This window comes from Sminthopsis crassicaudata, chromosome 6, assembly GCF_048593235.1.
Source record: "Sminthopsis crassicaudata isolate SCR6 chromosome 6, ASM4859323v1, whole genome shotgun sequence".
Lineage (NCBI taxonomy): Eukaryota > Metazoa > Chordata > Mammalia > Dasyuromorphia > Dasyuridae > Sminthopsis > Sminthopsis crassicaudata.
In genome coordinates this window covers 162554779-162575490 of record NC_133622.1, presented here as the reverse complement: position 1 = coordinate 162575490, position 20712 = coordinate 162554779, and the positions used below count along the sequence as shown (strand labels likewise).

The 20712-nt window shown below is 34.7% G+C and overlaps 1 protein-coding gene across 3 annotated transcripts in view; it reads right to left on the bottom strand.

Annotated features, from left to right (window-relative positions):
- CDKL2 (cyclin dependent kinase like 2) overlaps window positions 1-15155 on the bottom strand; it is a 44338-nt gene extending 29183 nt beyond the window's left edge. For 2 of the 3 annotated variants that reach the window (XM_074273535.1, XM_074273536.1), the window contains exons 1-3: window positions 14849-15057; window positions 7779-7973; window positions 2844-3022 (exon numbers count right to left, since the gene is read on the bottom strand). In XM_074273535.1, coding sequence (XP_074129636.1) covers window positions 2844-3022; window positions 7779-7973; window positions 14849-15016 — 542 coding nt within the window. In that variant the 5' untranslated portion in view covers window positions 15017-15057. Of the gene's footprint in view, window positions 1-2843; window positions 3023-7778; window positions 7974-14848 lie in introns of all 3 variants that reach the window. The other variant, XM_074273534.1, reaches the window with a different exon arrangement.
- Window positions 15156-20712: the final 5557 nt, after the last annotated feature.

Sequence of the window (20712 nt, the reverse complement as noted above, 5' to 3'; positions counted from 1 at the left end):
AGGGAGTTCAGTCTCCTGTGTCCCCACCATCAAAGCTAGAAAATCTCTAACAACAAACCTTGTGAATTTTAGCTCATGTCTAGGATGCCCCCAAAATGCACTAATAGCATCCCTTTAAATTTTAATCAATGGACAAAGTAGATTAGGAATTGGTCAGCCATTACTCTATCACAAAAGAAATACTTAAAACATAAAAGGCTTAAATTTGTGCACTGACAGGCACTTAAATATGATACTGTAAGCCTTCTCTATTAACAGACTCTCCAGAGTGGCTGATACCTAATGCAACAAGCATTTCAGATCCACGCTGCCAGAGCAGTTCTCTCAAGTGAGCTAGTGGCCAGTCCTGCCGGCGAGCTCATTCTCTGGTCCGAGGTCATCTCTCAGAAGCCCTTGCAGCAAACACTTCCTACTGAGTGATAAGCACTTAGACCCAAGAGCTCTCAACTACCAAGCTTAGAAGCCCCTTCTCTGGATTGCTATTCAACCACCTGTGCTCAGGGAAAGAAACTATCAAGCAGGAACTTGAGATCCAGTCTGAGACTGGTCTAGACTAGCTTAAGTGTGTGCATTTGCCAAAGTTGTTGCCAGGTTGGGGACAAGGGACGAAGGAGAGAAATATCATAACTACTGGGCCTGGAGATCAATATCACTTCCAAATAAAAAGTAATAAAATTCAAACAACATTTTAGGAAGCTTGCATAGATTATTGCTTTCCTGCTTGGTACTTTTAAGGCTCTGGTCAAACAATTAGGAAAAATCAAACAATTAGGAAAAACTAATGATAGATAAACAACTAACAATAATAATATATTTATACAGTGCTTATTATATACTATGGCAGGGCTTCTTAAAACTTTTTTCATTTGTGATCCCTTTTCACCCAAGAAATTTTTATGTAATCTCAGGTACATAGGTATATAAAATAGGCATACAAATCAAACACTTACTGATAATAAATTGTAATTTCACAACCTCCATATTTGTTACAAGACACCATATATTGCGAACCACAGTTTAAGAAACTGGAAGGTAGAGTAGCAGTATGACAAACTCTTTATAATTATTATTTTATTTGATCCTCACAATCCTGTGAGGAAGGTGTTATTATTTCCATTTCATAGATGAGGAAACTGAGGCAAACAGTTGAAATGACTTGTCCAAGGTCACACAGTAAGCTTCTAAGGTTAGATTTGAACTCAAGTCTTTCTAACTCTACATCTGTTGCCACCTACCTGCGGAAGGAAGGAAGGAAGGAAGGAAGGAAGGAAGGAAGGAAGGAAGGAAGGAAGGAAGGAAGGAAGGAAGATAGGAAGGAAGATAGGAAGGAAGGAAGGAAGGGAAGGAAGGAAGGAAGGAAGGAAGGAAGGAAGGAAGGAAGGAAGGAAGGAAGGAAGGAAGGAAGGAAGGAAGGAAGGAAGGAAGGAAGGAAGGAAGGAAGGAAGGAAGGGAAGGAAGGGAAGGAAGGAAGGAAGGAAGGAAGGAAGGAAGGAAGGAAGGAAGGAAGGAAGGGAAGGAAGGGAAGGAAGGAAGGAAGGAAGGAAGGAAGGAAGGAAGGAAGGAAGGAAGGAAGGAAGGAAGGAAGGAAGGAAGGAAGATAGGAAGGAAGGAAGGAAGGAAGGGAAGGAAGGAAGGAAGGAAGGAAGGAAGGAAGGAAGGAAGGAAGGAAGGAAGGAAGGAAGGAAGGAAGGGAAGGAAGGAAGGGAAGGAAGGAAGGGAAGGAAGGAAGGGAAGGAAGGAAGGGAGGAAGGGAAGGAAGGGAAGGAAGGAAGGGAAGGAAGGAAGGGAAGGAAGGAAAGGAAAGGAAAGGAGGGACAGAAGGAGGGAGGAAAGGAAAGAGGGAAGGAGGGAGGGAGGAAGGAAGGGAGTGAGGGAGGAGGGGAGTGAGGGAGAAGGGGAGGGAGGGAGAAGGGGAGGGAGGAAGAAAGGAAGGAAGGAAAAAGAGAAAGAAGAAAGAAAAGAAGGGAAACGATAAGAAAAGAAAAGAGCTTACCCTCTTTGAGGGAAAAATATAGTCCCAGAGCATGAAAAATCTCCCAACAGGGATTAAAGACCTGAGGTGAACTGAAAATCATTCTTTGACCTTCAGGTAAGAAAACAAACTGTCCTGGGAGAAAATTCTTCCATGGGTCCTTCTAGCACATGGCCAACCCACACCCTTCTCAAACAGATCCTTGTAAACGCATAGAACAATTCAGATTGAGGTCCAGAAAAAAAGCTCTCCAGGAATCCCTGAAAAATATAGGGCAACCAATTTTTTTCCCCGATGAATTTTTGTAAAACCATAGGACATTCAAAATGGAAGTCAAAATCACTTGACAAAAGAATAAGTAAACTAGTTTAAAAAAAAAAATCTAACAAATCCAGAGGAGCTCCGAACATGTAAAGTTATGAAGAAGGGATTAACCGTTAGGATTATTTGAAGCCAGTCCCTCAGATGATAGATAAGTTCATAAAATATAAGATTCAGGGCTCTGCATGAACTTGAAGCTGGGGTTCCTTGTTGAAAAGATGTCCCTCACCTTCCACTATAATGAGATCCTTATAACAAAAATGTTAACAATTGACATATTATAAAAAACAGCAAATTATTTGACATTTTACTATATGCACAAAGAAGTTAGCATTATTAATTTGCTTCACAAATTTCCCTTTGGAATAATTCACTAATTTTAATTATTCAATGATAAAGTGGCAAAAATGCAAAGACATTTATTTATGATTTTTTTTGTCTTCAGTAAAACTTCTTTTCAGTGCTTGAAAGATAATTTATTAGATTAGCTACTCATGATTTCCCCAGATGGAGAGTTAAAAGTCTCCCCAGGTAATTCATGATTTCTTACTTGCCATACTTTATGTCTCCAACCAAAAGCTCTGGAGCTCTGTACCAACGAGTTGCCACATAATCAGTGTACACTTCCCCAGGTGCTCCCAACATGCGAGCAAATCCAAAGTCACACAGCTTCACTACTCCAGACTTGGAGATCAGTATGTTCTCTGGCTTTATATCTCTGTGTATAATCTAAGTCAGAAAGCATAGTGTGAGAAAAATCATGTTTGGGCATCAAATTAATAAGTGTAAAGCACTGTCCTGAGCATCAAGGTGCAGCACCATACAAAATGACAGTTGATGGATTCAGAGAAACTTAAGAAGACTTGTATGAACTGATACAAAATAGTTGAGCAGAACAATCTTCATAATAATTACAATAATGTACAATAAAAGATCTTTGAAAGACTCAGAACTTCAATCTTCAACTGTAACTTAAGAAAACTGATGAAAATGCATGCTTCCTCCTTTCTGACAGAGAAGTAATTGACTAGAAATATGTTTTCATGTACAGCCAGTATGTTAATTTGTTTTGTTTAATTATACTTACATGGGAGTAATTTGTTACATGAAAGGGCTTATACTTGGCAGGATAGAGGGACTGGTGGATAGTAATTTATTTTTAAAATTTTTATTTTATTTAAATTTATTGTATTTTTTAAATTTATTTTAAATTTGTTTTATTTTTAAACTTATTTTAAAACATTTTATTGTCATTTTTTTAAAAGAAAAGAAATATTAAAATGCCAATGAAGTATTTTTTAAAACACATAGAAGAGACCAAAGGAGGTTCAGGAGAGGACATATAAGAATAGTTTTGCTCCTAATATATTAAATGTAATATGTTATATGTAATACATAATGTTCTTTTTAAACCCACATAATACAAATCTATAATTTCACACACACCTATTCTTTATAATAACATTCATGTTTGTTTAGTTCATAATAAAAAATGAATTTTTAAAATATCAAGATATATAAGAACAGTCTATAATCTACTAGATTTATCATCTAGTTTTAGGGAAACTGATATAAACACTTAAAGACTTAATAAAAGTTTGTTAAAATAGAATATAAAATAGAATGATAAAATAGGTCATGAGGCTTGAAGGAAACATGGAATGAGAAAAGATGATAATCAAATAAGAAAATTTCAGAGTTTATGAACATGAAAGTAGAGCATTTAAGGTCACACAGAAGGTCGTCATCTCTGTGTATTTCTGAGGTGGAGTGGAGTCATGGATATTGAAAGAGGATCTAGAAATCTGGGGTATTTAAGAGGATAAATTGAAATCTAGATGAGGGCAAAAGATGAGGAAGAAAGACAGCGAGCTAGGTACTAAATTCAAAGGAAATAGGAATCGGGTTGGGTGTGTGTAAGGAAATAGAGATATTTTACGTTTAAGATACTCAAACTGAAATGCTGGTAAGCATCTGGAAATATAGAACTAGATCAGAACAGGAGTAAGTGGGAACGATAGATTTAGAAGACCTTTGAATGAAATTAACAACTAAATCCATGTGAGTAAATAAACTCTCCAAGGGAAAGAACACAAAGAGAAAATTGGTTGGGACAAATAAATAACAAATACATCCATATATACCTCAATTCTATGATGACAGGTTAAATATTTTGCAGAGAGCAAGAAAAAAGAAAATATAAATACTTTTTAGTCTTTTTTTGTTTGTTTGTTTTGAGCAGCAATAGACATAGCACTCCTTCCAAAGTCAATTAAATTGAACAAGGATTTATTAAGCACTTATTATGTGGCAAGAATTGTGCTAAGCATTAACAAGGAAAAATAACAAGGAGCTCACATTCTAAAGAGGGAGACAACATGAAAAGAAGCCTATAAATACATACCACAGAGGGTAAATGGGAGGCAGTCTCAAAAGAAAGGCACTAAGGTGTGAAGCAGTGAGAAGAGGGACAGCTAGCAAAAAAGACCATATTGAGGATTCAGAGTGCTTGGGAGTAGAATGGAGAGGTAGGAAGGGCTCCAAAAGCCAAACGGGATTTGACATTTGGTCTGGGAGATGACAGGGAGCCACTGGAGGACAATCCCTTTGGCAACTTAAAAGAGAGGAGACAGGTGGTGGATAGACAGGGCTGGCAGACCCAACCAGAAGGCTACAGCAACAGTTCAGACATGCATGACTGTCTGCACAATGATGGCATTTATCGCAGGAAAAAAAGAGCATATAAAGGAGCCACGGTCTAAGTGACAGGACTTGGCCCCAAGTCCTGGCCCATAGTGAGTGCTTTAGAAGTGCTAGCTGACTGAGAGTGAGAATCTGAAAAGGACAGCTAGGAAGATGAGGCTGAAGCTTCAAGCCCGATTGACTGGGAAGTGCAGAAAAGGAAAGAATGGGGGAGGAAAGATGAAAACCATTTTGGATGTACTGAGTTTAAGGTTTTTGTGGGGCAAATCCAAGATGTCCTATGGACAGATGGAAAGACAAGACTAGAGGTTGGAAGAGAACTGGATCAAGAGATCTAAGAATCATTTGAAAAGAGTTAAAAATTGTATGAAAACTACATTATTGTGAGAAGCATTCTATGGCTACCAACTTTGTTTTGTAAAAGAAAAAAAATTATAATTTTGTTTTGTTAAAAAAAACCACTTGTAAAAGAAAATAAAAAGAGGAAAAGGCAAAAATATTCCTAGGAGCATTTTTAGTGAAAGGAAAGCAATGGGAAAAAGGCAGAGTAAAGCAAATCTTAGAGGCAGAAGGGCTGGGTTCAAGTTCTGACTTTTTGTAGGAGTTAGGTAATTCTGAGTCATAAATCATTTAACAGATCTCCCTGTGTTATAAAGCATGTGCTAAACAGAATTGGCAGAGGGCAAATTGTTTTTTTTGTTTTTTTTTTTTTTTGCCAGAAAGGAGTTCCCTCTGCCTATGAAATAAAATATAATAAAAGCAAATATCCATCAACTGGGGAAGGACTGATCAAACGGTGATGTGTCAATATAATTAAATATTATCGTAAGAAACAATAAATGTGAAAATTTGAGAGAAAATTGTGAAGACAAAACAATTTAGGAAAAAATATCCAAATGAGAGATAAAAAAATTTAATCTAATACATATCATATATAAATATATTAAATCTTAAGTATATAACTATAGGTTTCAAATTTATAAAAGTAACTTCTAAATAAAAAGCAAATGGCCAAACAGTGCAAACAATTTTCAAACACAGAAATATAAATAATCATGTGAAAAATACTCAACCAGGAATATAAAGAAATATTAAAGACTTTTATGAAATAATACAACATGAAAAAAGTAAAAAACATACACAAAATTTTATTGTTATATCATTTCAGTTGTGTCTAATTCTTTTTAGACCCATTTGGGATTTTCTTAGAAAAGATACTGGGGTGTTTTGCCATTTCCTGCTTCAGCTCACTTTACAGATAAGAAAAATGGAGGCAAACAGGGTTAACTGACTTGCCCAGGTTCATACTAATAAGTATTTGAGGAAAAATCTAAATTCAGGATTTCGGGCCTCCAAGTCCAATACTATCCAATATATCACCTAGCTGCCTCATACACTACAACCATAAAAAGGAAAAACATATGGGAGAGATGAGGCAAATAGAATTTTTAGAGGATTCAGAGGGAATGACTAAAAGGCAACAAATAATGTGCTGAAATTAATTTATGTAAATATTAATAGTTGCAAAGCAAATGTAAATTAGTCACATGATTATTATAATTTTCAGAGAAAAACATATATGGCAACAACTTTAATTTTGCCCTTCAGAGATTTTTATTTCCTCTACCTCACTAATGATATTACATTGCTCTAAAATATGATCAGGTACATATTATAAGAGTAATTTATTCTGTATGAAAACAAAATTATGCACAAACTCAAATTTTCAAAAATGTATTTGCAGAGTCAACAACCTTGTGCTTTAAATTTCTTTTGTACTGTAAATGGAATCATTTTATGAATTCTTACTTCTTGTTTTAAGTTATCTCATAGAAGTTTCTAGAAAGGTTTCTTCTTTAAAAAAGACCTGAAGGATTTTTAGGTGTGACTGGGGGTAAAAGAGAACAATGAGCAGCAACTTGACTTCTTTGGTACATTCTAAAGCTGCAAGCAGAGAGCCCAGGAAAATTAAAATCTATCTTTATACTGTGGTACAAAAAAGCAGGAATATTATTGTGGGATGTCCAAAATAAATAATTAGTGAATACCCAGTGTGGTCATCAGATCCTAGGCATAGGGCTGAAAGGGAGCTTAGGAGGCACATAGGCAAACTACCCTACTCTTTTTGTGGAAGAGGACTGGACAGCCATAGTGACTGGACTTCTCTCTGTTCTTTACACATACTTTTGCACTGGCCTGGAAGCCATCCCTTCTTCCCTCTGCCTCAGATCTTTCCTCCTTTAAGATACAGCTCAAGCACCATTTTCTGCCAGAAGCCTCTCCTGATCCTCCACAGACAATGCTGCTCCTCCCAAATACTTTGTACACAATATTCCATATATATTTGTATTTGTTAGTGTTACATTTATTATATGTAGTATCATCATATTATATTGTAACATCACAATATTGTTATTGATATATTATTAATATAATGGTAGGTGTTGGTATTATTTTATTAAAATATTGTATATCATTATTTTTATTTTATACTATTATTTATTTATAAATTCTTTTTTTCATTAGAATTTAAACTCATTGTGACTAAAAATTGTTCCATTCTCTTATATTTATATGCAAATACCTAACTAGCACAACACCTGGTATATGGAGGCACTCAGTGAATACTTATTGATTAGTTGGTTGATTCATTGTTTGGTTGACTGGTTGCTCAGTCACATAGAATAAGTAGCAGATATAGGGTTCAAATCTAGGCTCTCTGATGTCAAGTCAAATTTTCTTTCCTCCTGACTATGTGGCCCCATTTAAACTAAATACTTACATTGCGATTATGACAAAATTCAATTCCTTTAATTATCTGAAACAAATACTTTTGAACGTTTGGGTATTCCAGTCCATTTGGAAAGAGGTCCAAATCATCAAGTATAGTATGGTCTACAAATTCAAATACTAGGTACCATCGTTTCTTTTTCTTAAATGCTTCCAGAAGAGTCACCAAATTTTCATGCCTCAATTGCTGTTAAAAAAAAAAAGGCAATAAATTTTCCATAAATAAAGTCAAATTATATTCATAGAAAGAAAATTTAAAAAGAATATTATACCAGAAAGCCTATATCTTTTCAAGTGTACAGTGGTCAAGTATCTAAGGATTTCCTTTTCATTCCAGATCCTCTAGGAAAGATGTCCTTGATGAGACAGACTGTAGATGTCTGTACTCTGGCCTATCAGACTACCTCTAGAACATGAGGATGCATTTTTGGTACCACAGTTTTGGAAAAGTACAGATAAACTGGAGAATGTTCAGAGAAACGAAGAACAGGAGGATTTGAATGAAAACTGATGATATTCATTCAGAGAATATTAGGGAGAGGAGCTTTCTATAGAAGAGACCATTCTGCTTAAATGTAGATATTCAGCAGAACCAGAACTAAGACAAGTTAGCTGCAGAGAGGTTGGATATAAAGAAAAATATGGCAACAATCAGAGATGTCCCAACAGAATGGGCTGCCTCTGGAGGCAGCTGGTTCCCTTAGATAAAAAGATATGGTTGTCAGGGAGGGGGATTCTTTTTTTTTTTCTAATAGTATTGTATTTTGCTGTTGTATGTAAAGAGAAATTTTAGCTATTTTAATTTGACATACTTCTATAACTTCAACTAATAAATATAAAATCTTAATTATTTTATATTTTATGAAATATAAATATAAAAATAAAAAAAGATTTTTAAAAATTAAGACATAAAGGAAATTATTAGAAAAATATTTTGCTAAATTACATGTCTATAAAAAATAACCTTAAAGAAATAGATGAATATTTACAAAAATAAAAATATTTAGATTAACAAAGAACAAAAAACAAAGAATGTATATAATTCAATATTAGAAGAAAAAAATGAACAAGTCATAAACCAAGCACACAACAGCCAGAGAACAATGACAAGTCCAAATGGATTTACAGGTAAATTTTATTAAAAAATTTAAGAAAATTAACTCCAAATTTATTTAAATTGTTTGCAAAATTAGGAAAAGAAGGGAATCCTATTAAGCTTCTTTCAGACAAATAATGCTAAATCAAATAGAAATGTCAGAAAAAGAAAATTATATGGTATTTTTAATAAATATGTAAAACTCAAATAAAAGAGCTATAGGAAAATAGCTATACTATAGGAAAATTTTAAATACATAAATATAAGATTAATTCAATACTAGAAAAATTATAAACTTAGCTCTATTCACTATAAAATAATAAAAACCAAATAATTTTACTAATAGATATAGAAAAGGCACTTTAACATAAATACAATACTCACATTTAAAGAAAAAACTAGAAATCACATTAATAAATGGAGCTTTTCTTAATGCGGCAAATAGTATTTATCTCAAATTAAGAGAAAACAATATCAGTAACAGAAACATTTTTTAAAAGTTTCTGAACTACATGTGCAAAAAATGTTTGTGGCAGCCCTTTTTATAATGGCTAGAAACTGAACATTGAATAGATGTCCATCAATTAGAGAATAGCTGAATAAAGTATGGTATATGCATGCTATGGAATATTATTGTTCTGTAAGAAACGACCAGCAGGATGATTTCAGAGAGGCTTGGAGAGGCTGACTTCAACTGATGTTCAGTGAAGTGAGTAGAGCCAAGAGATCATTATATATGGCAACAAGATTATAGGAAGATCAATTCTAATGGATGTGACTCTCTTCAACATTGAGATGATTCAAACCATTTCCATTTGTTCAGTGATGAAGAGAGTTACCTACACCCAAAGAGTGGAACCACATTATAGCATTCTCAGTTTCTCTGTTGTTATTTGCTTGCATTTTGTTTGTTTTTCTTCTCAGTTTTTCCTTTTCTTCCTTCTTGATCTGATTTTTCTTAAGCAGCAAAATAACTATAAATATGTATACACATATTGGATCTAAGATGTATTTCAACATATTTAACATGTATTGGACTACCTGCCAGCTAGAGAAGGAGATAAGGGGATGGAGGGGAAAATTTGGAACGAAAGGTTTTGCAAGGGTCAGTGTTAGAAAAATTACCCATGCATAGGCTCTGTAAATTAAAAAAGCTTTAATTAAAAAAAAAAAGGAAGAAGAGTGTATGTAGACAATGAGATAGCTTCTGACATCACTTTCAACTTTAAGATTCTATGATATTCTTCAACATAAAGAAGATCCAACTCACTTCCGGATGATCAATGATGGACAGAAACAACTACAGCCAGAGAAGGGACACTGGGAAGTGAATGAAAATTGTTAGCACTACTGTCTATCTACCCAGGTTACTTATACCTTCGGAATCTAATACTTAACGTGCAACAAGAAAATGGTATTTACACACATATATTGTATCTGGGTTATATTGTAACACATGTAAAATGTATGGGATTGCCTGTCATCAAGGGGAGGGAATAGAGGGAGGGAGGGGATAATTTGGAAAAATGAATACAAGGGATAATGATATTTTTTTAAAAAAATTACTCATGCCAAAAAAAAAAAAGATTCTGTGATATTGTATTTATTTTAACAACTAATATAAATGTTAGTTTAAAATTATGTTCTCTAGGTTTACCACATTGAAGAAATAGATTATAAAACTTTTTCTTCCTTTTTAAACAAATCTCTGATTTCATTGGTTTTTAATATATACTTCATGGTTTTTTTTAATGTCTTCTACCAACACAGAGCTATACTTGTGGTTTATGTCAGGCCATTCAGTCAAAATATGACAGAGAGGACGTTTACCCCAAGTCTTCCTTAAAAGCTTGCCCTCTATTCAATATGTCAAGCATCCTCTATTAATACAGGTAATAACAGAAATCTACTGCAAATTAAAATATTGAGCTAAATACAGAAAACAAAACCATGTGTTGGGATTTGCTCTGGAAAGGCAGGAAACAGTTTTCCTGAATGTTAAATGTATATTGAATAACCAAATTCACTGTTAACTGTAGGTGGATTAATATTAAAAACCTAATCCTCTTCTTTCTCTTATCTTTAAAAAGAAAAGTTTCTGATCAGGGATAAAACAAGAATGTCCATTGTCACAACATTATAATTTAGTCACCATTATAATTAAATATAATTCTACAAATATTAGCTACAGCAAGAAGCCAACAAAAAGAAAATGAGGGGATAAGTTACAAAAATAAAGACTAAAACAACTTCAGGAGATAGCAGCTACTATTCTCCTCATTTTACCCTTAATTGTAAGAGATTAAGCAGCTTTCCCAAGATCACACAACTAATAAATAGCTGAAGCAGAATTTGAATTTTGGTCTTCCTAACTCAAAGTTCAATAGTATGTTATCTACTATATATACACTGATACATACATACAAGGATTTTGGACTTGATTGTTTGTATTTTGGTGGTTAAAGAAAGCAGATTAAGATAACAAGCCAATCCATTTCATCACATCTTGAAAAGTTTAAAACAAACCCTCTTTTTAAAAATCACTTCTTGCCAATTATCTGCTATAGTGAAATCAGGAACCAAACAGTCAGACCAGCTCTTTTTAAAGGCAAGGCAATGTGCCCAGGAATTTAAGTGATGTACTCAGGGCCACATAATAACAAACCTCAGGATAGACAATATTTGGCCTCAGACACCAGAGACTTCCCACTGTTCTGTAACACTTCTGCCTTATGTTAAGTTCCTTAACTTCTTGACAATGTCAAAAAAAAAAAAAAAAAAAGGACGGAAAAATAATGGTCATAGTTCTCTTCCAAAATCATCCCATTTCATTGTTTTAAAATATAAGTTTACCTAAAAAGATCATAAAAAAGGGAAAAGGATCCACATGTAAAAAAATGTTTGTAGCAATCCTCTTTGTGGTGTCAAGAGAATGGAAACTGAGTGGATGCCCATCAGTTGAAGAATGGCTGAATAAGTTATGGTTTATGAATGTTATGGAATATTATTGTTCTGTAAGAAATGACCAACAGGATGATTTCAGAAAGGCCTGGAGAGACTTACATGAATTGATGCTGAGTGAAATGAGCAGAACCAGAAGATCACTATACACTTCAACAACAATACTGTATAAAGATATATTCTGATGGAAGTGGATATCTTCAACATAAAGAAGATCTAATTCAGTTCCAGTTGATCAATGAGGGACAGAAACAACCTCACCCAGAGAAGGAACACTGGGAAAAAATGTAAAATGTTTGCACTATTGTCTTTCTACCCAGGTTACTTATACCTTTAGAATCCAATTCTTATCGTGCAACAAGAAAATTGTTACAAACATACATTGTATCTAGGTTATACTGTAACACATTTAATATGTATAGGATTGCCTATAATCTAGGAGAGGAAGTAGAGGGAGGGAGGGGGAAATCTGGAAAAGAAGTGAATACAAGGGATAATGTTGTAAAAAAAAAAAATTACCCATGCATATGTACTTTCAAAAAAAATTATAATTATAAAATTAATTTAAAAAAAAGAAAAGAAAAGAAAAGAAAGAAAAAGAAATGATCAGCAGGTTTCAGAAAGACCTGGAGAGACTTACATGAAGTGATGCTGAGTAAAATGAGCAGAATCAGGAGATCATTGTATTCGTCAATAACAAGATTGTACGATGATCAATTCTGATGGATGTGGCTTTTTTTATTTTTTAACAATAATCTGATTCAGGCCAATTTCAATAGACTTGTGATAGAGACAGCCATCTGCACTCAGAAAAAGAACTATGGGAACTGAACGTGGATCACAGCACAGTATTTTTGATGAGGTCTACCCAAATGATGATTTACCTAAATAAAATTAGGATTAATTGAGGTCTAATGGGAGGTTTGGGGTACAGGGAGTCAAATGGAGCTCCACTGCAACCCCTTTGGATTCGGCGCAAAGATACAAAGTTAAATGAGTTCTAGTGGCAGCGAAAGTCCCCTGTAATGGAATTTACAGATCCAAAAACCTAGATTGATAAAAAATAAAGTTTATTGTAGGGTTTGGAAGTAAGGTTAGCAAAAGGTATTAGATAGAGAAAAGAATACACCATAAGTGGTGGACAGCGAGTCTGTGATGCAAAGCATGGTGCTTGCATGTTTCAACCTTCTGCAAAGAGATGATTCCAGCTTGACTCTTTCATTTGGTTGCAGGGGCCCAGGGGTGGAGTCCCAAGTTGGTTGCTCACTGAACCCATCGAGGGCCAGAACCCGCCAGGTGGGGATTGGGAAACCTGAGCAGATTGACCAGGTCTTATAAATCAAAGGTCAGCCATGGGGGTTGGGGATCAGAAAGGAATCTTAAAGGGGATGGGAGTTGAAAATCAAAAAGAAATCTTAAAGGGGCTACTACCCGCATCAGATGGATTGTTCCAATAAGAAAAAACAAATATGAAGAATTCAGAGATATACTAAAAAAGGGCAAAGAAAGTAGAACTCAGAGCATGAATGAACACAATGCTAAAAGACAGCTGAATTCAGATCAGATGCAATAATTAATATGGAGTTCTAAGGGAAACTGATAAAATAGGTATCCTTACTCTCAAAAGGCAAAGGACTATAAATGACAAATGGTGCAAATTCTGGAGATACTCTATTTCTGTCAGCTGATTTTGCCTAGCTATTTTAAAGGGAAGAACATGTATTAGGAAATAGCTGGCATCAACAAAACTTTTAAAATCAAGGTTTAGATTTTATTACAGTCTGATAGTCTTTTGCACAGGCAAATAAAAATTAACAGTAGGTTTTTGGCAGAATTTGATAGTAAAAATCCACCAATCTACTAGAACAGATTTTAAATTTAAACACAAACACACAATCCATTTTGATCTAGTCAATGTTTAACCACAATAACTTACAGCTGCATTAAACATTAGGAGGACTTTCTTTTACAAGGGTAATGAAACACTAGAATGAGTTAAGGGTAGGAAAAAACCTTTAAGGAAGAAGTTTCCATAATAATAGCATTAAATCATACTTGCAAAAAAAAATACCTATGATTTGGAGAGAATAAGAAACTTATTCTCTGGCAAACCATCTTAAGCTTCTAATTAATTTGCAGCCATCACTAACACGTTTCCCTTTCAAATTCTATTAATCAATTAATCTATGTAATCAAAATCTATTAATCATTTCCTTCTGACCTTCTAAGCCCATCTCTCCCAAAAAGAAACAAGATTGACATCACCCAGAAAGTTCATCATAAGGTGACATGGAAGAGGCACAGAGTTCAAGGAGAAAGAATTCTAAACTTATTCAATATTCAAAAGAATTTTAGAAGCTTGAGAATTGGCTCACTAAAGAAGAATGTTTAATTTTCTTTAATCTAGATATCATGTTTCTTTAGATTTTTCATTAAAATAAAATGAAATAGTTTTAAAAGCCCAACTCATACATGCCTTCTTCCAGTTTCACTCATAAGAACCTATGATAAATCATAAAATTATCAAAACAAAAATATATCTCAAAAATTCATTTTAAAAGACTTAAAATTTTCTTGACAATTTATATCTAATATTTTAAACAAACACTAGAACCTCAAGAAAATTCCTATAGTTGTCCTTTTCTAATAGAATAAAAGGTAACAACAACAATTTTTATTTACCAAAAGTTCAGGTGATAGTTATTTTCTCCATCCTTTCCTCCAGTGAAATCCTAAACACCCTAAATTTTACAGCCTACCCAAAGGTACTGGGTTTATCAAAATAGCAACTACCTGTTCCATCTTATTTCTCCTTCAAATTTTTTAAAAATAAATTTAACACATTAATACATGGCATTTGGATAAACTACCTTTTTTTGTGCAAAATTGAAACTAAAAAATGACAATCTTACTGTAAACAAAAAACATTTCTAGAAGATAGTTCAGACTTTATCAATAAACACTTTTGCTTCTATTTCTACATTAACAAATATATGTTCACTGACCTTCAATAGTTTGATTTCTCGTGTGACAATTTTTTTAACTGTTTTATTATCTTCACTCTCCAGGAATTTCTTGATGGCCACTATTCTTCCATTATTTTTATTCTTACACTTCATCACTGCTCCATAGCTGCCTTCACCAACCAGACCTAGGTTCTCATATTTCTCCATTTTAAAACAACAAAATCAAGAATCTGTCTTGCTCTGAAAACCAGAATACAAAGTTAATAAGACCCAGCACATTCATTTTCCTGAGCTCACCAGCTAATGTCTGTACCCAGTGTCTCGAGGCCCTTTCATGAATGTTGTCTCCTCCTACCCCAGTGGAATTTTACCCAAGCACCAGCCTGTGGTAGCATATCCTGTCCCCCCTCTCCCCTCCCTCTCTCTCTCCTTCGCCTAGATTTAGAAGGGGTCACAGAGTTACTTTATTCTAATCCATACCTAAAGAAGAATTTCTTCTACAATATCCAATGAAGTGGACCTCCAGCCTTGCCTGAAGACCTGGCATGAAAAGAAATTTCTAAATACCCATCACGCCTTTAGATAAATCTAATCAGAAAGCTTTTCCTTATATCAGGGTGGGAAACCATCCCATTTTGGTTCTCAAGATGAGAACATTTTTTGATTGCATCAAAAAATTAGAGCAGTGTTAAGTGAGCCAGTAAACCTGTTCTACTTGTGTGCAAGACTGGGTTATGCTTTAAGTAATTTATATAAAAAGGAGACCTATCTCAGAATGGGGGGAGAGATTCTGAGCCTCTGGAGATTGGAGAAGGTTTGCATGAAGCAGAGGAGGAAGAGAGAAATCCAGGAGAATCACTGACTCTACAGGCATCCAGGATAAGGGAACTCAGACTAAGAAAAAGCTCATTTCTTTCTCCAATTTCTCCTCCTCAGGTCTGAATCTTTAACTCAAATGTTTAAAGTAAACTACCTTTTGCCTCAACTACAAATTGATCAGGGATTTATCAGAGGAAGATATAAATGTAAATACTTTAAGCAGAGAGTACCTCTATCAGAGTGTGTTTAACTCAGAACTTTTCATCTAAAATAAACTCGCTAAGAATATTCACTATAACAGCAACATTGTGCCATGATCAACTTTGATAGATGTGGCTCTCCTAAGCAATACAATGATCTAAGACATTTTATTAGATGTCTAATACATCTAATACACTTAGATTAATGATGGAAAAGATTAATGATGGAAAATACTATCCAGGCAAAGAATTATGGAGTCTAAATGCAGATCTATGCAAACTATTTTCATCCCTTGGGTTATTTTTCCTTTCTCATGATTTTTCCCTTTTGTTTTGATTTTTCTTTCACAATATGATTAATCTGGAAACATGTTTAATATGATTGTGCATGTATAACCTATATCACATTGCTTGCTGTTTGCAGAAAGGGTTAAGCAAGGAAGGAAGAAGGGAGAAAAAATCTGGCAAGTCAAAAATCTTATAAAAGTAAATGTTGAAAATTACATGTAATTGGGGCAGCTAGGTGGCGCAGTGGATAGAGCATCAGCCTTGAATTCAGGAGGACTTGAGTTCAAATCTGGTCTCAGACACTTAACACTTCCTAGCTGTGTGACCCTGGACAAGTCACTTAATTGGGGGGGGGGGTGAATTACATGTAATTGGAAAAAAATTAAATACTACTGAGAGAAGAAAGAAAAAATAATTTTAAAAAATAATAAATTAGGGGCAGCTAGGTGGTGCAGTGGATAGAGCACCATCCCTGAAGTCAGGAGGACCTGAGTTCAAATCTGGCCTCAGACACTTAATACACTTCCTAGCTTAATACACTTACCTAGTGACCCTGGGAAAGTCACTTAACCCCAAATGCCTCAGCAAAAATATAAATTTAAAAAATAAAATTAAATAGACTCCCTAAAACCAAAGAGGGAACCAAATAAGATTTAGAGGCCCTTATATTGTCTCCTATGCTTAAAATCCTATCTCTCTGAAACTGCCACTAATTGCTTTTCATTATGCTTTAGCAACCAAGCATAATATGTTTACTTCTTAATCTAATAGTTCTTCAATTTGAAGACATAATAAGGTTTCTCTTCTTTAGGCCATACACACTCCACCTTCAGGTGACGGTCCCCAACCCTGAAATACCTCTCCCTCACTACTCGGTGCTTTGTCAATTCTCTTTCTGACACATGGTACCTGGAACATCCTTCAAACAGGTCTGACAAATGAAGAATAATTCTAGACACTTGAAATGTGTTTTGCAACAGTCTGAGTTAACCTCAGCAAGGTTTTTTTGTTTTTTTTGACTCTCTCCCACAACTGACTCTTACTGAGATCATAGTCCAGAATACCCATAATTTTTCACATAGGCTGATGTCCCACACTCTATGTGATTGAGATTTTTGGACCACCCACAGAACTTTTTTTTATAAGGACAGGTAATATTTATTTATTTATTTTAACTAACCATACTTTTTTTTTTTAATTTCTATATTACTCATGTTATAAAAGATGAATCAAAACAGAAAAGAAGGAAAGAAGGACGGAAGGAAGGAAGGACGGAAGGAAGGAAGGAGGAAGAAGGACGGAAGGAAGGAAGGACGGAAGGAAGGAAGGAAGGAAGGAAGGAAGGACAGAAGGAAGGAAGGAAGGAAGGAAGGAAGGACGGAAGGAAGGAAGGAAGGAAGGAAGGAAGGAAGGAAGGAAGGAAGGAAGGAAGGAAGGAAGGAAGGAAGGAAGGAAGGAAGGAAGGAAGGAAGAAAGGGAGAGAGGGAGGGAGGGAGGGAGAAAGGGAGAAAAGGAGGGAGGGAGGGAGGAAAATCAAATTTTTTAAAAAGTAAAAATAGTATTCTTGATTCTGCATTTAGACTCCATAGTTCTTTCTCTAGATGTGGATAGCATGTTGCAACACTAGTCTCTTGGAATTATCTTGGGTCACTGTATTGATGAGGAGAGCTATCATGATGTATCATCACACAACACTGTAACAGTGTATTATGTTCTCCTGGTTCTGCTCATTTCATTCAGCATCAGTTCATATAAGTCTTTCCAGGTTTCTCTGAAATCTTCACACTCATCATTTCTTACAACACATTAATAGTGCATTACATACATATACCACTTGTTCAGTCATCCCCCAATTGATGGGCATTCCTTCAAATTGCCACCACACAAAGAGTCACTATAAACATTTTGTATATGTGGGTCTTTCCCCCTTTTTTATAATCTCTTTTTGGATATAGAGCTAGTAGTGGTATTACTGGATAAAACACATAGTTTTATAGCCCTTGCGGAATAGTTCCAGATTGCTCTCCAGAATGGTTGCATAAGTTCACAACTCTATCAACAATGCTTTAGTGTCCTACTTTTCCCACATTCCCCCCAATATTTATCAAATTTCTTTTTCTGACATCTTAGCCAATCTGACAGGTGTGATACCTCGAGTTGTTTTAATTTGCACTTCTCCAATAAGTAGTGATTTAGAGTATTTTCTCACATGAGTATAGATAGCTTTAATTTCTTTACCTGAAAACTCTATTCTTGTAAATTTTACTCAGTTCTTTGTATATTTTTTTTATAAATGAGGTCTTTTATTAAAAGCACTATCTATAAAAATTGTGTCTCATCTTTCTGCTTTCCTTCTAATCTTGGATGCATTCACTCAGACAACTTCTAATCTTATTTTCTAGTTCCTCTACATGCTCAGGGTACCCACATTCATTTAACAATAATTTAAGAAAAGTGGATATAATTTTCTCAGTAAAGAGGACAGGTCTTTAGATAGGAAGGGGAGAGAAGATTATGGGAGGCTTAAGAAAAGAAGGGTTAGAAATCGCTTCTACGGGGAGTGACATTTTCAATCAGGATTAAAAGGACCACCTAGCTTAGATAACATTGGATAACATGAATTTGTACTCTACCCCATCAGAGAGGTAAGACTTCCAAGAAATAAATTCAATAGAGCAGAAGTAAATGGGGATGGGGGAAAAATAAGAAAGCAAAGAATTTAAGATGAGAGGCCATGATAGGGCTAAAATGGCTAATTATTTGGACTGGGATTGGGTTTGAGAAAATACTGAAGTATAGAGGGGTGGAAGATCTTAATGAAGGTGAAAATTGGGCTTATCAGGATGAAGCATAGGGAAAGGCAGGAAAATAGGAAGCTATAGTCAGATAGAGAAATGTCAGTTTCTCATTAGGAAAACAGAACATTGGTATGTGATGGTGAAATCCAGAATATGGCCTGCAGCTCAAGGAAGGAGTAAGGTAGGCTGAGAAATATCAGATTTGAAAGAGTAACTATTTGAATATTCAAGTCCTCAAATTGAAGGGAAGAAGTTGAGGAGGGAGAAAGATAGTGAACCAAATGCTGAACTCCATGAACAACAATGAGAATACTCTTGAGTCAGAAGACTAAAAACCATTATTTGGGCTGGATGGAAATTCTTGGTGGCAGTTGCTTTAAAGGAGAAAAGGTAGCTTAGTGATGGAAGTATAGGGAGAATCTGGAGGAGGCAATAAGGACTTTCCTAACTCACCCTCCAGGACCAGTGGGATGGGGAAAAGTGGTGATGGGATGAGATAAAATTTAGCCACATTTTAATGAAAACTAGTAGAGTGAAGGAGAGTCAAAAGTGAAGAAGGCGGATGAAGGAGAGTTTGTTCACTGGAATACAGGACCTTTAAAGAGAATAGTTATTGTTGTGGTTGCCTTCATTCTCACAGTGAAAGAAGGACCCCAGGAGAGTGATGTCTTAACTTATAAATGAATTAGATTTAAAGAGAGTGACATGAAATTAAGTTGAACAGATGGATTGGCACCAAGACTACAAAGAATACCAGGACCAGGGTGTTTTCATTTTATTCAGCAGGTAATGAAAAGGAGACACGCAGCGTGACCCCAGCAATACAAAAATATCCGTGCAGCAATGTGGAGTATGAATAAGAGAGAGAATAGAATGGCAACAGGGAGACCATTTGGGAAGCTATTCCAGTGATGTCCTCCTAAGGACAACATTAGACACGAAGAGGATCCCAGATGTAAGAGATCTTGGAGAAAGAAGCCACAGGACTCACCAACTAAATGCATATGGAGTATGAAAAAGAAGAGGTAAAGATGACTCCAAGGTCATGAACTTACAATAATATATTATTATAACATGTTACAATTTATATTACAATAATATAATACAATAATAATATGTCTGTCCTCGGTGTAGTATTAAATTTAGTTATAAAAAGAATAGTCTTAGGGGGGAAATGACTTCATTTTGATATGCCACAATAAATTCTGGTGAAATTATCCCTCAAACAGATGGAAATATGGAATTGGAACTCTAGGGAAAGGTAAGGGCTAAGTGAGAAACAGATCTAGAATCCACCTACATTGTAATAATACAATTGAAACAATGGGACTGGATGAGATGATTACTCTTAATTTTTTTTTAATTAAGTAGTATAGATTTATAAACCTTGACAACTCACACAAGGGTTTCCTCATCATTCTGATGAAATAAATAATACAAATATCATCTCTATTTTATAGATGAGAAAACTGAGACTCCCCAAAAAAATAAATAATTTGCTCAGAGTAATAAAAGTTGGATTTAAGGGCTTTTGCCTCTAAGACCAATGCATCTCTCCATTATATAATGTTACTTGAATAATAGAAATAACTGATGAATGAAAACTTTATTTGACTCATCCCCATTCCATTAAGAATTGATCATATATATAATCACAATACAGAAAAACTTGGAAAGAATGACCTGAATGAATCGATAGAGTGAGAAGTAATCAGAATCATATTTCTTCATATGACAATAATAATAATAGTGTAAAGGAAAATATTAATATAGAACTTCAGAACTCTGATCAATATAC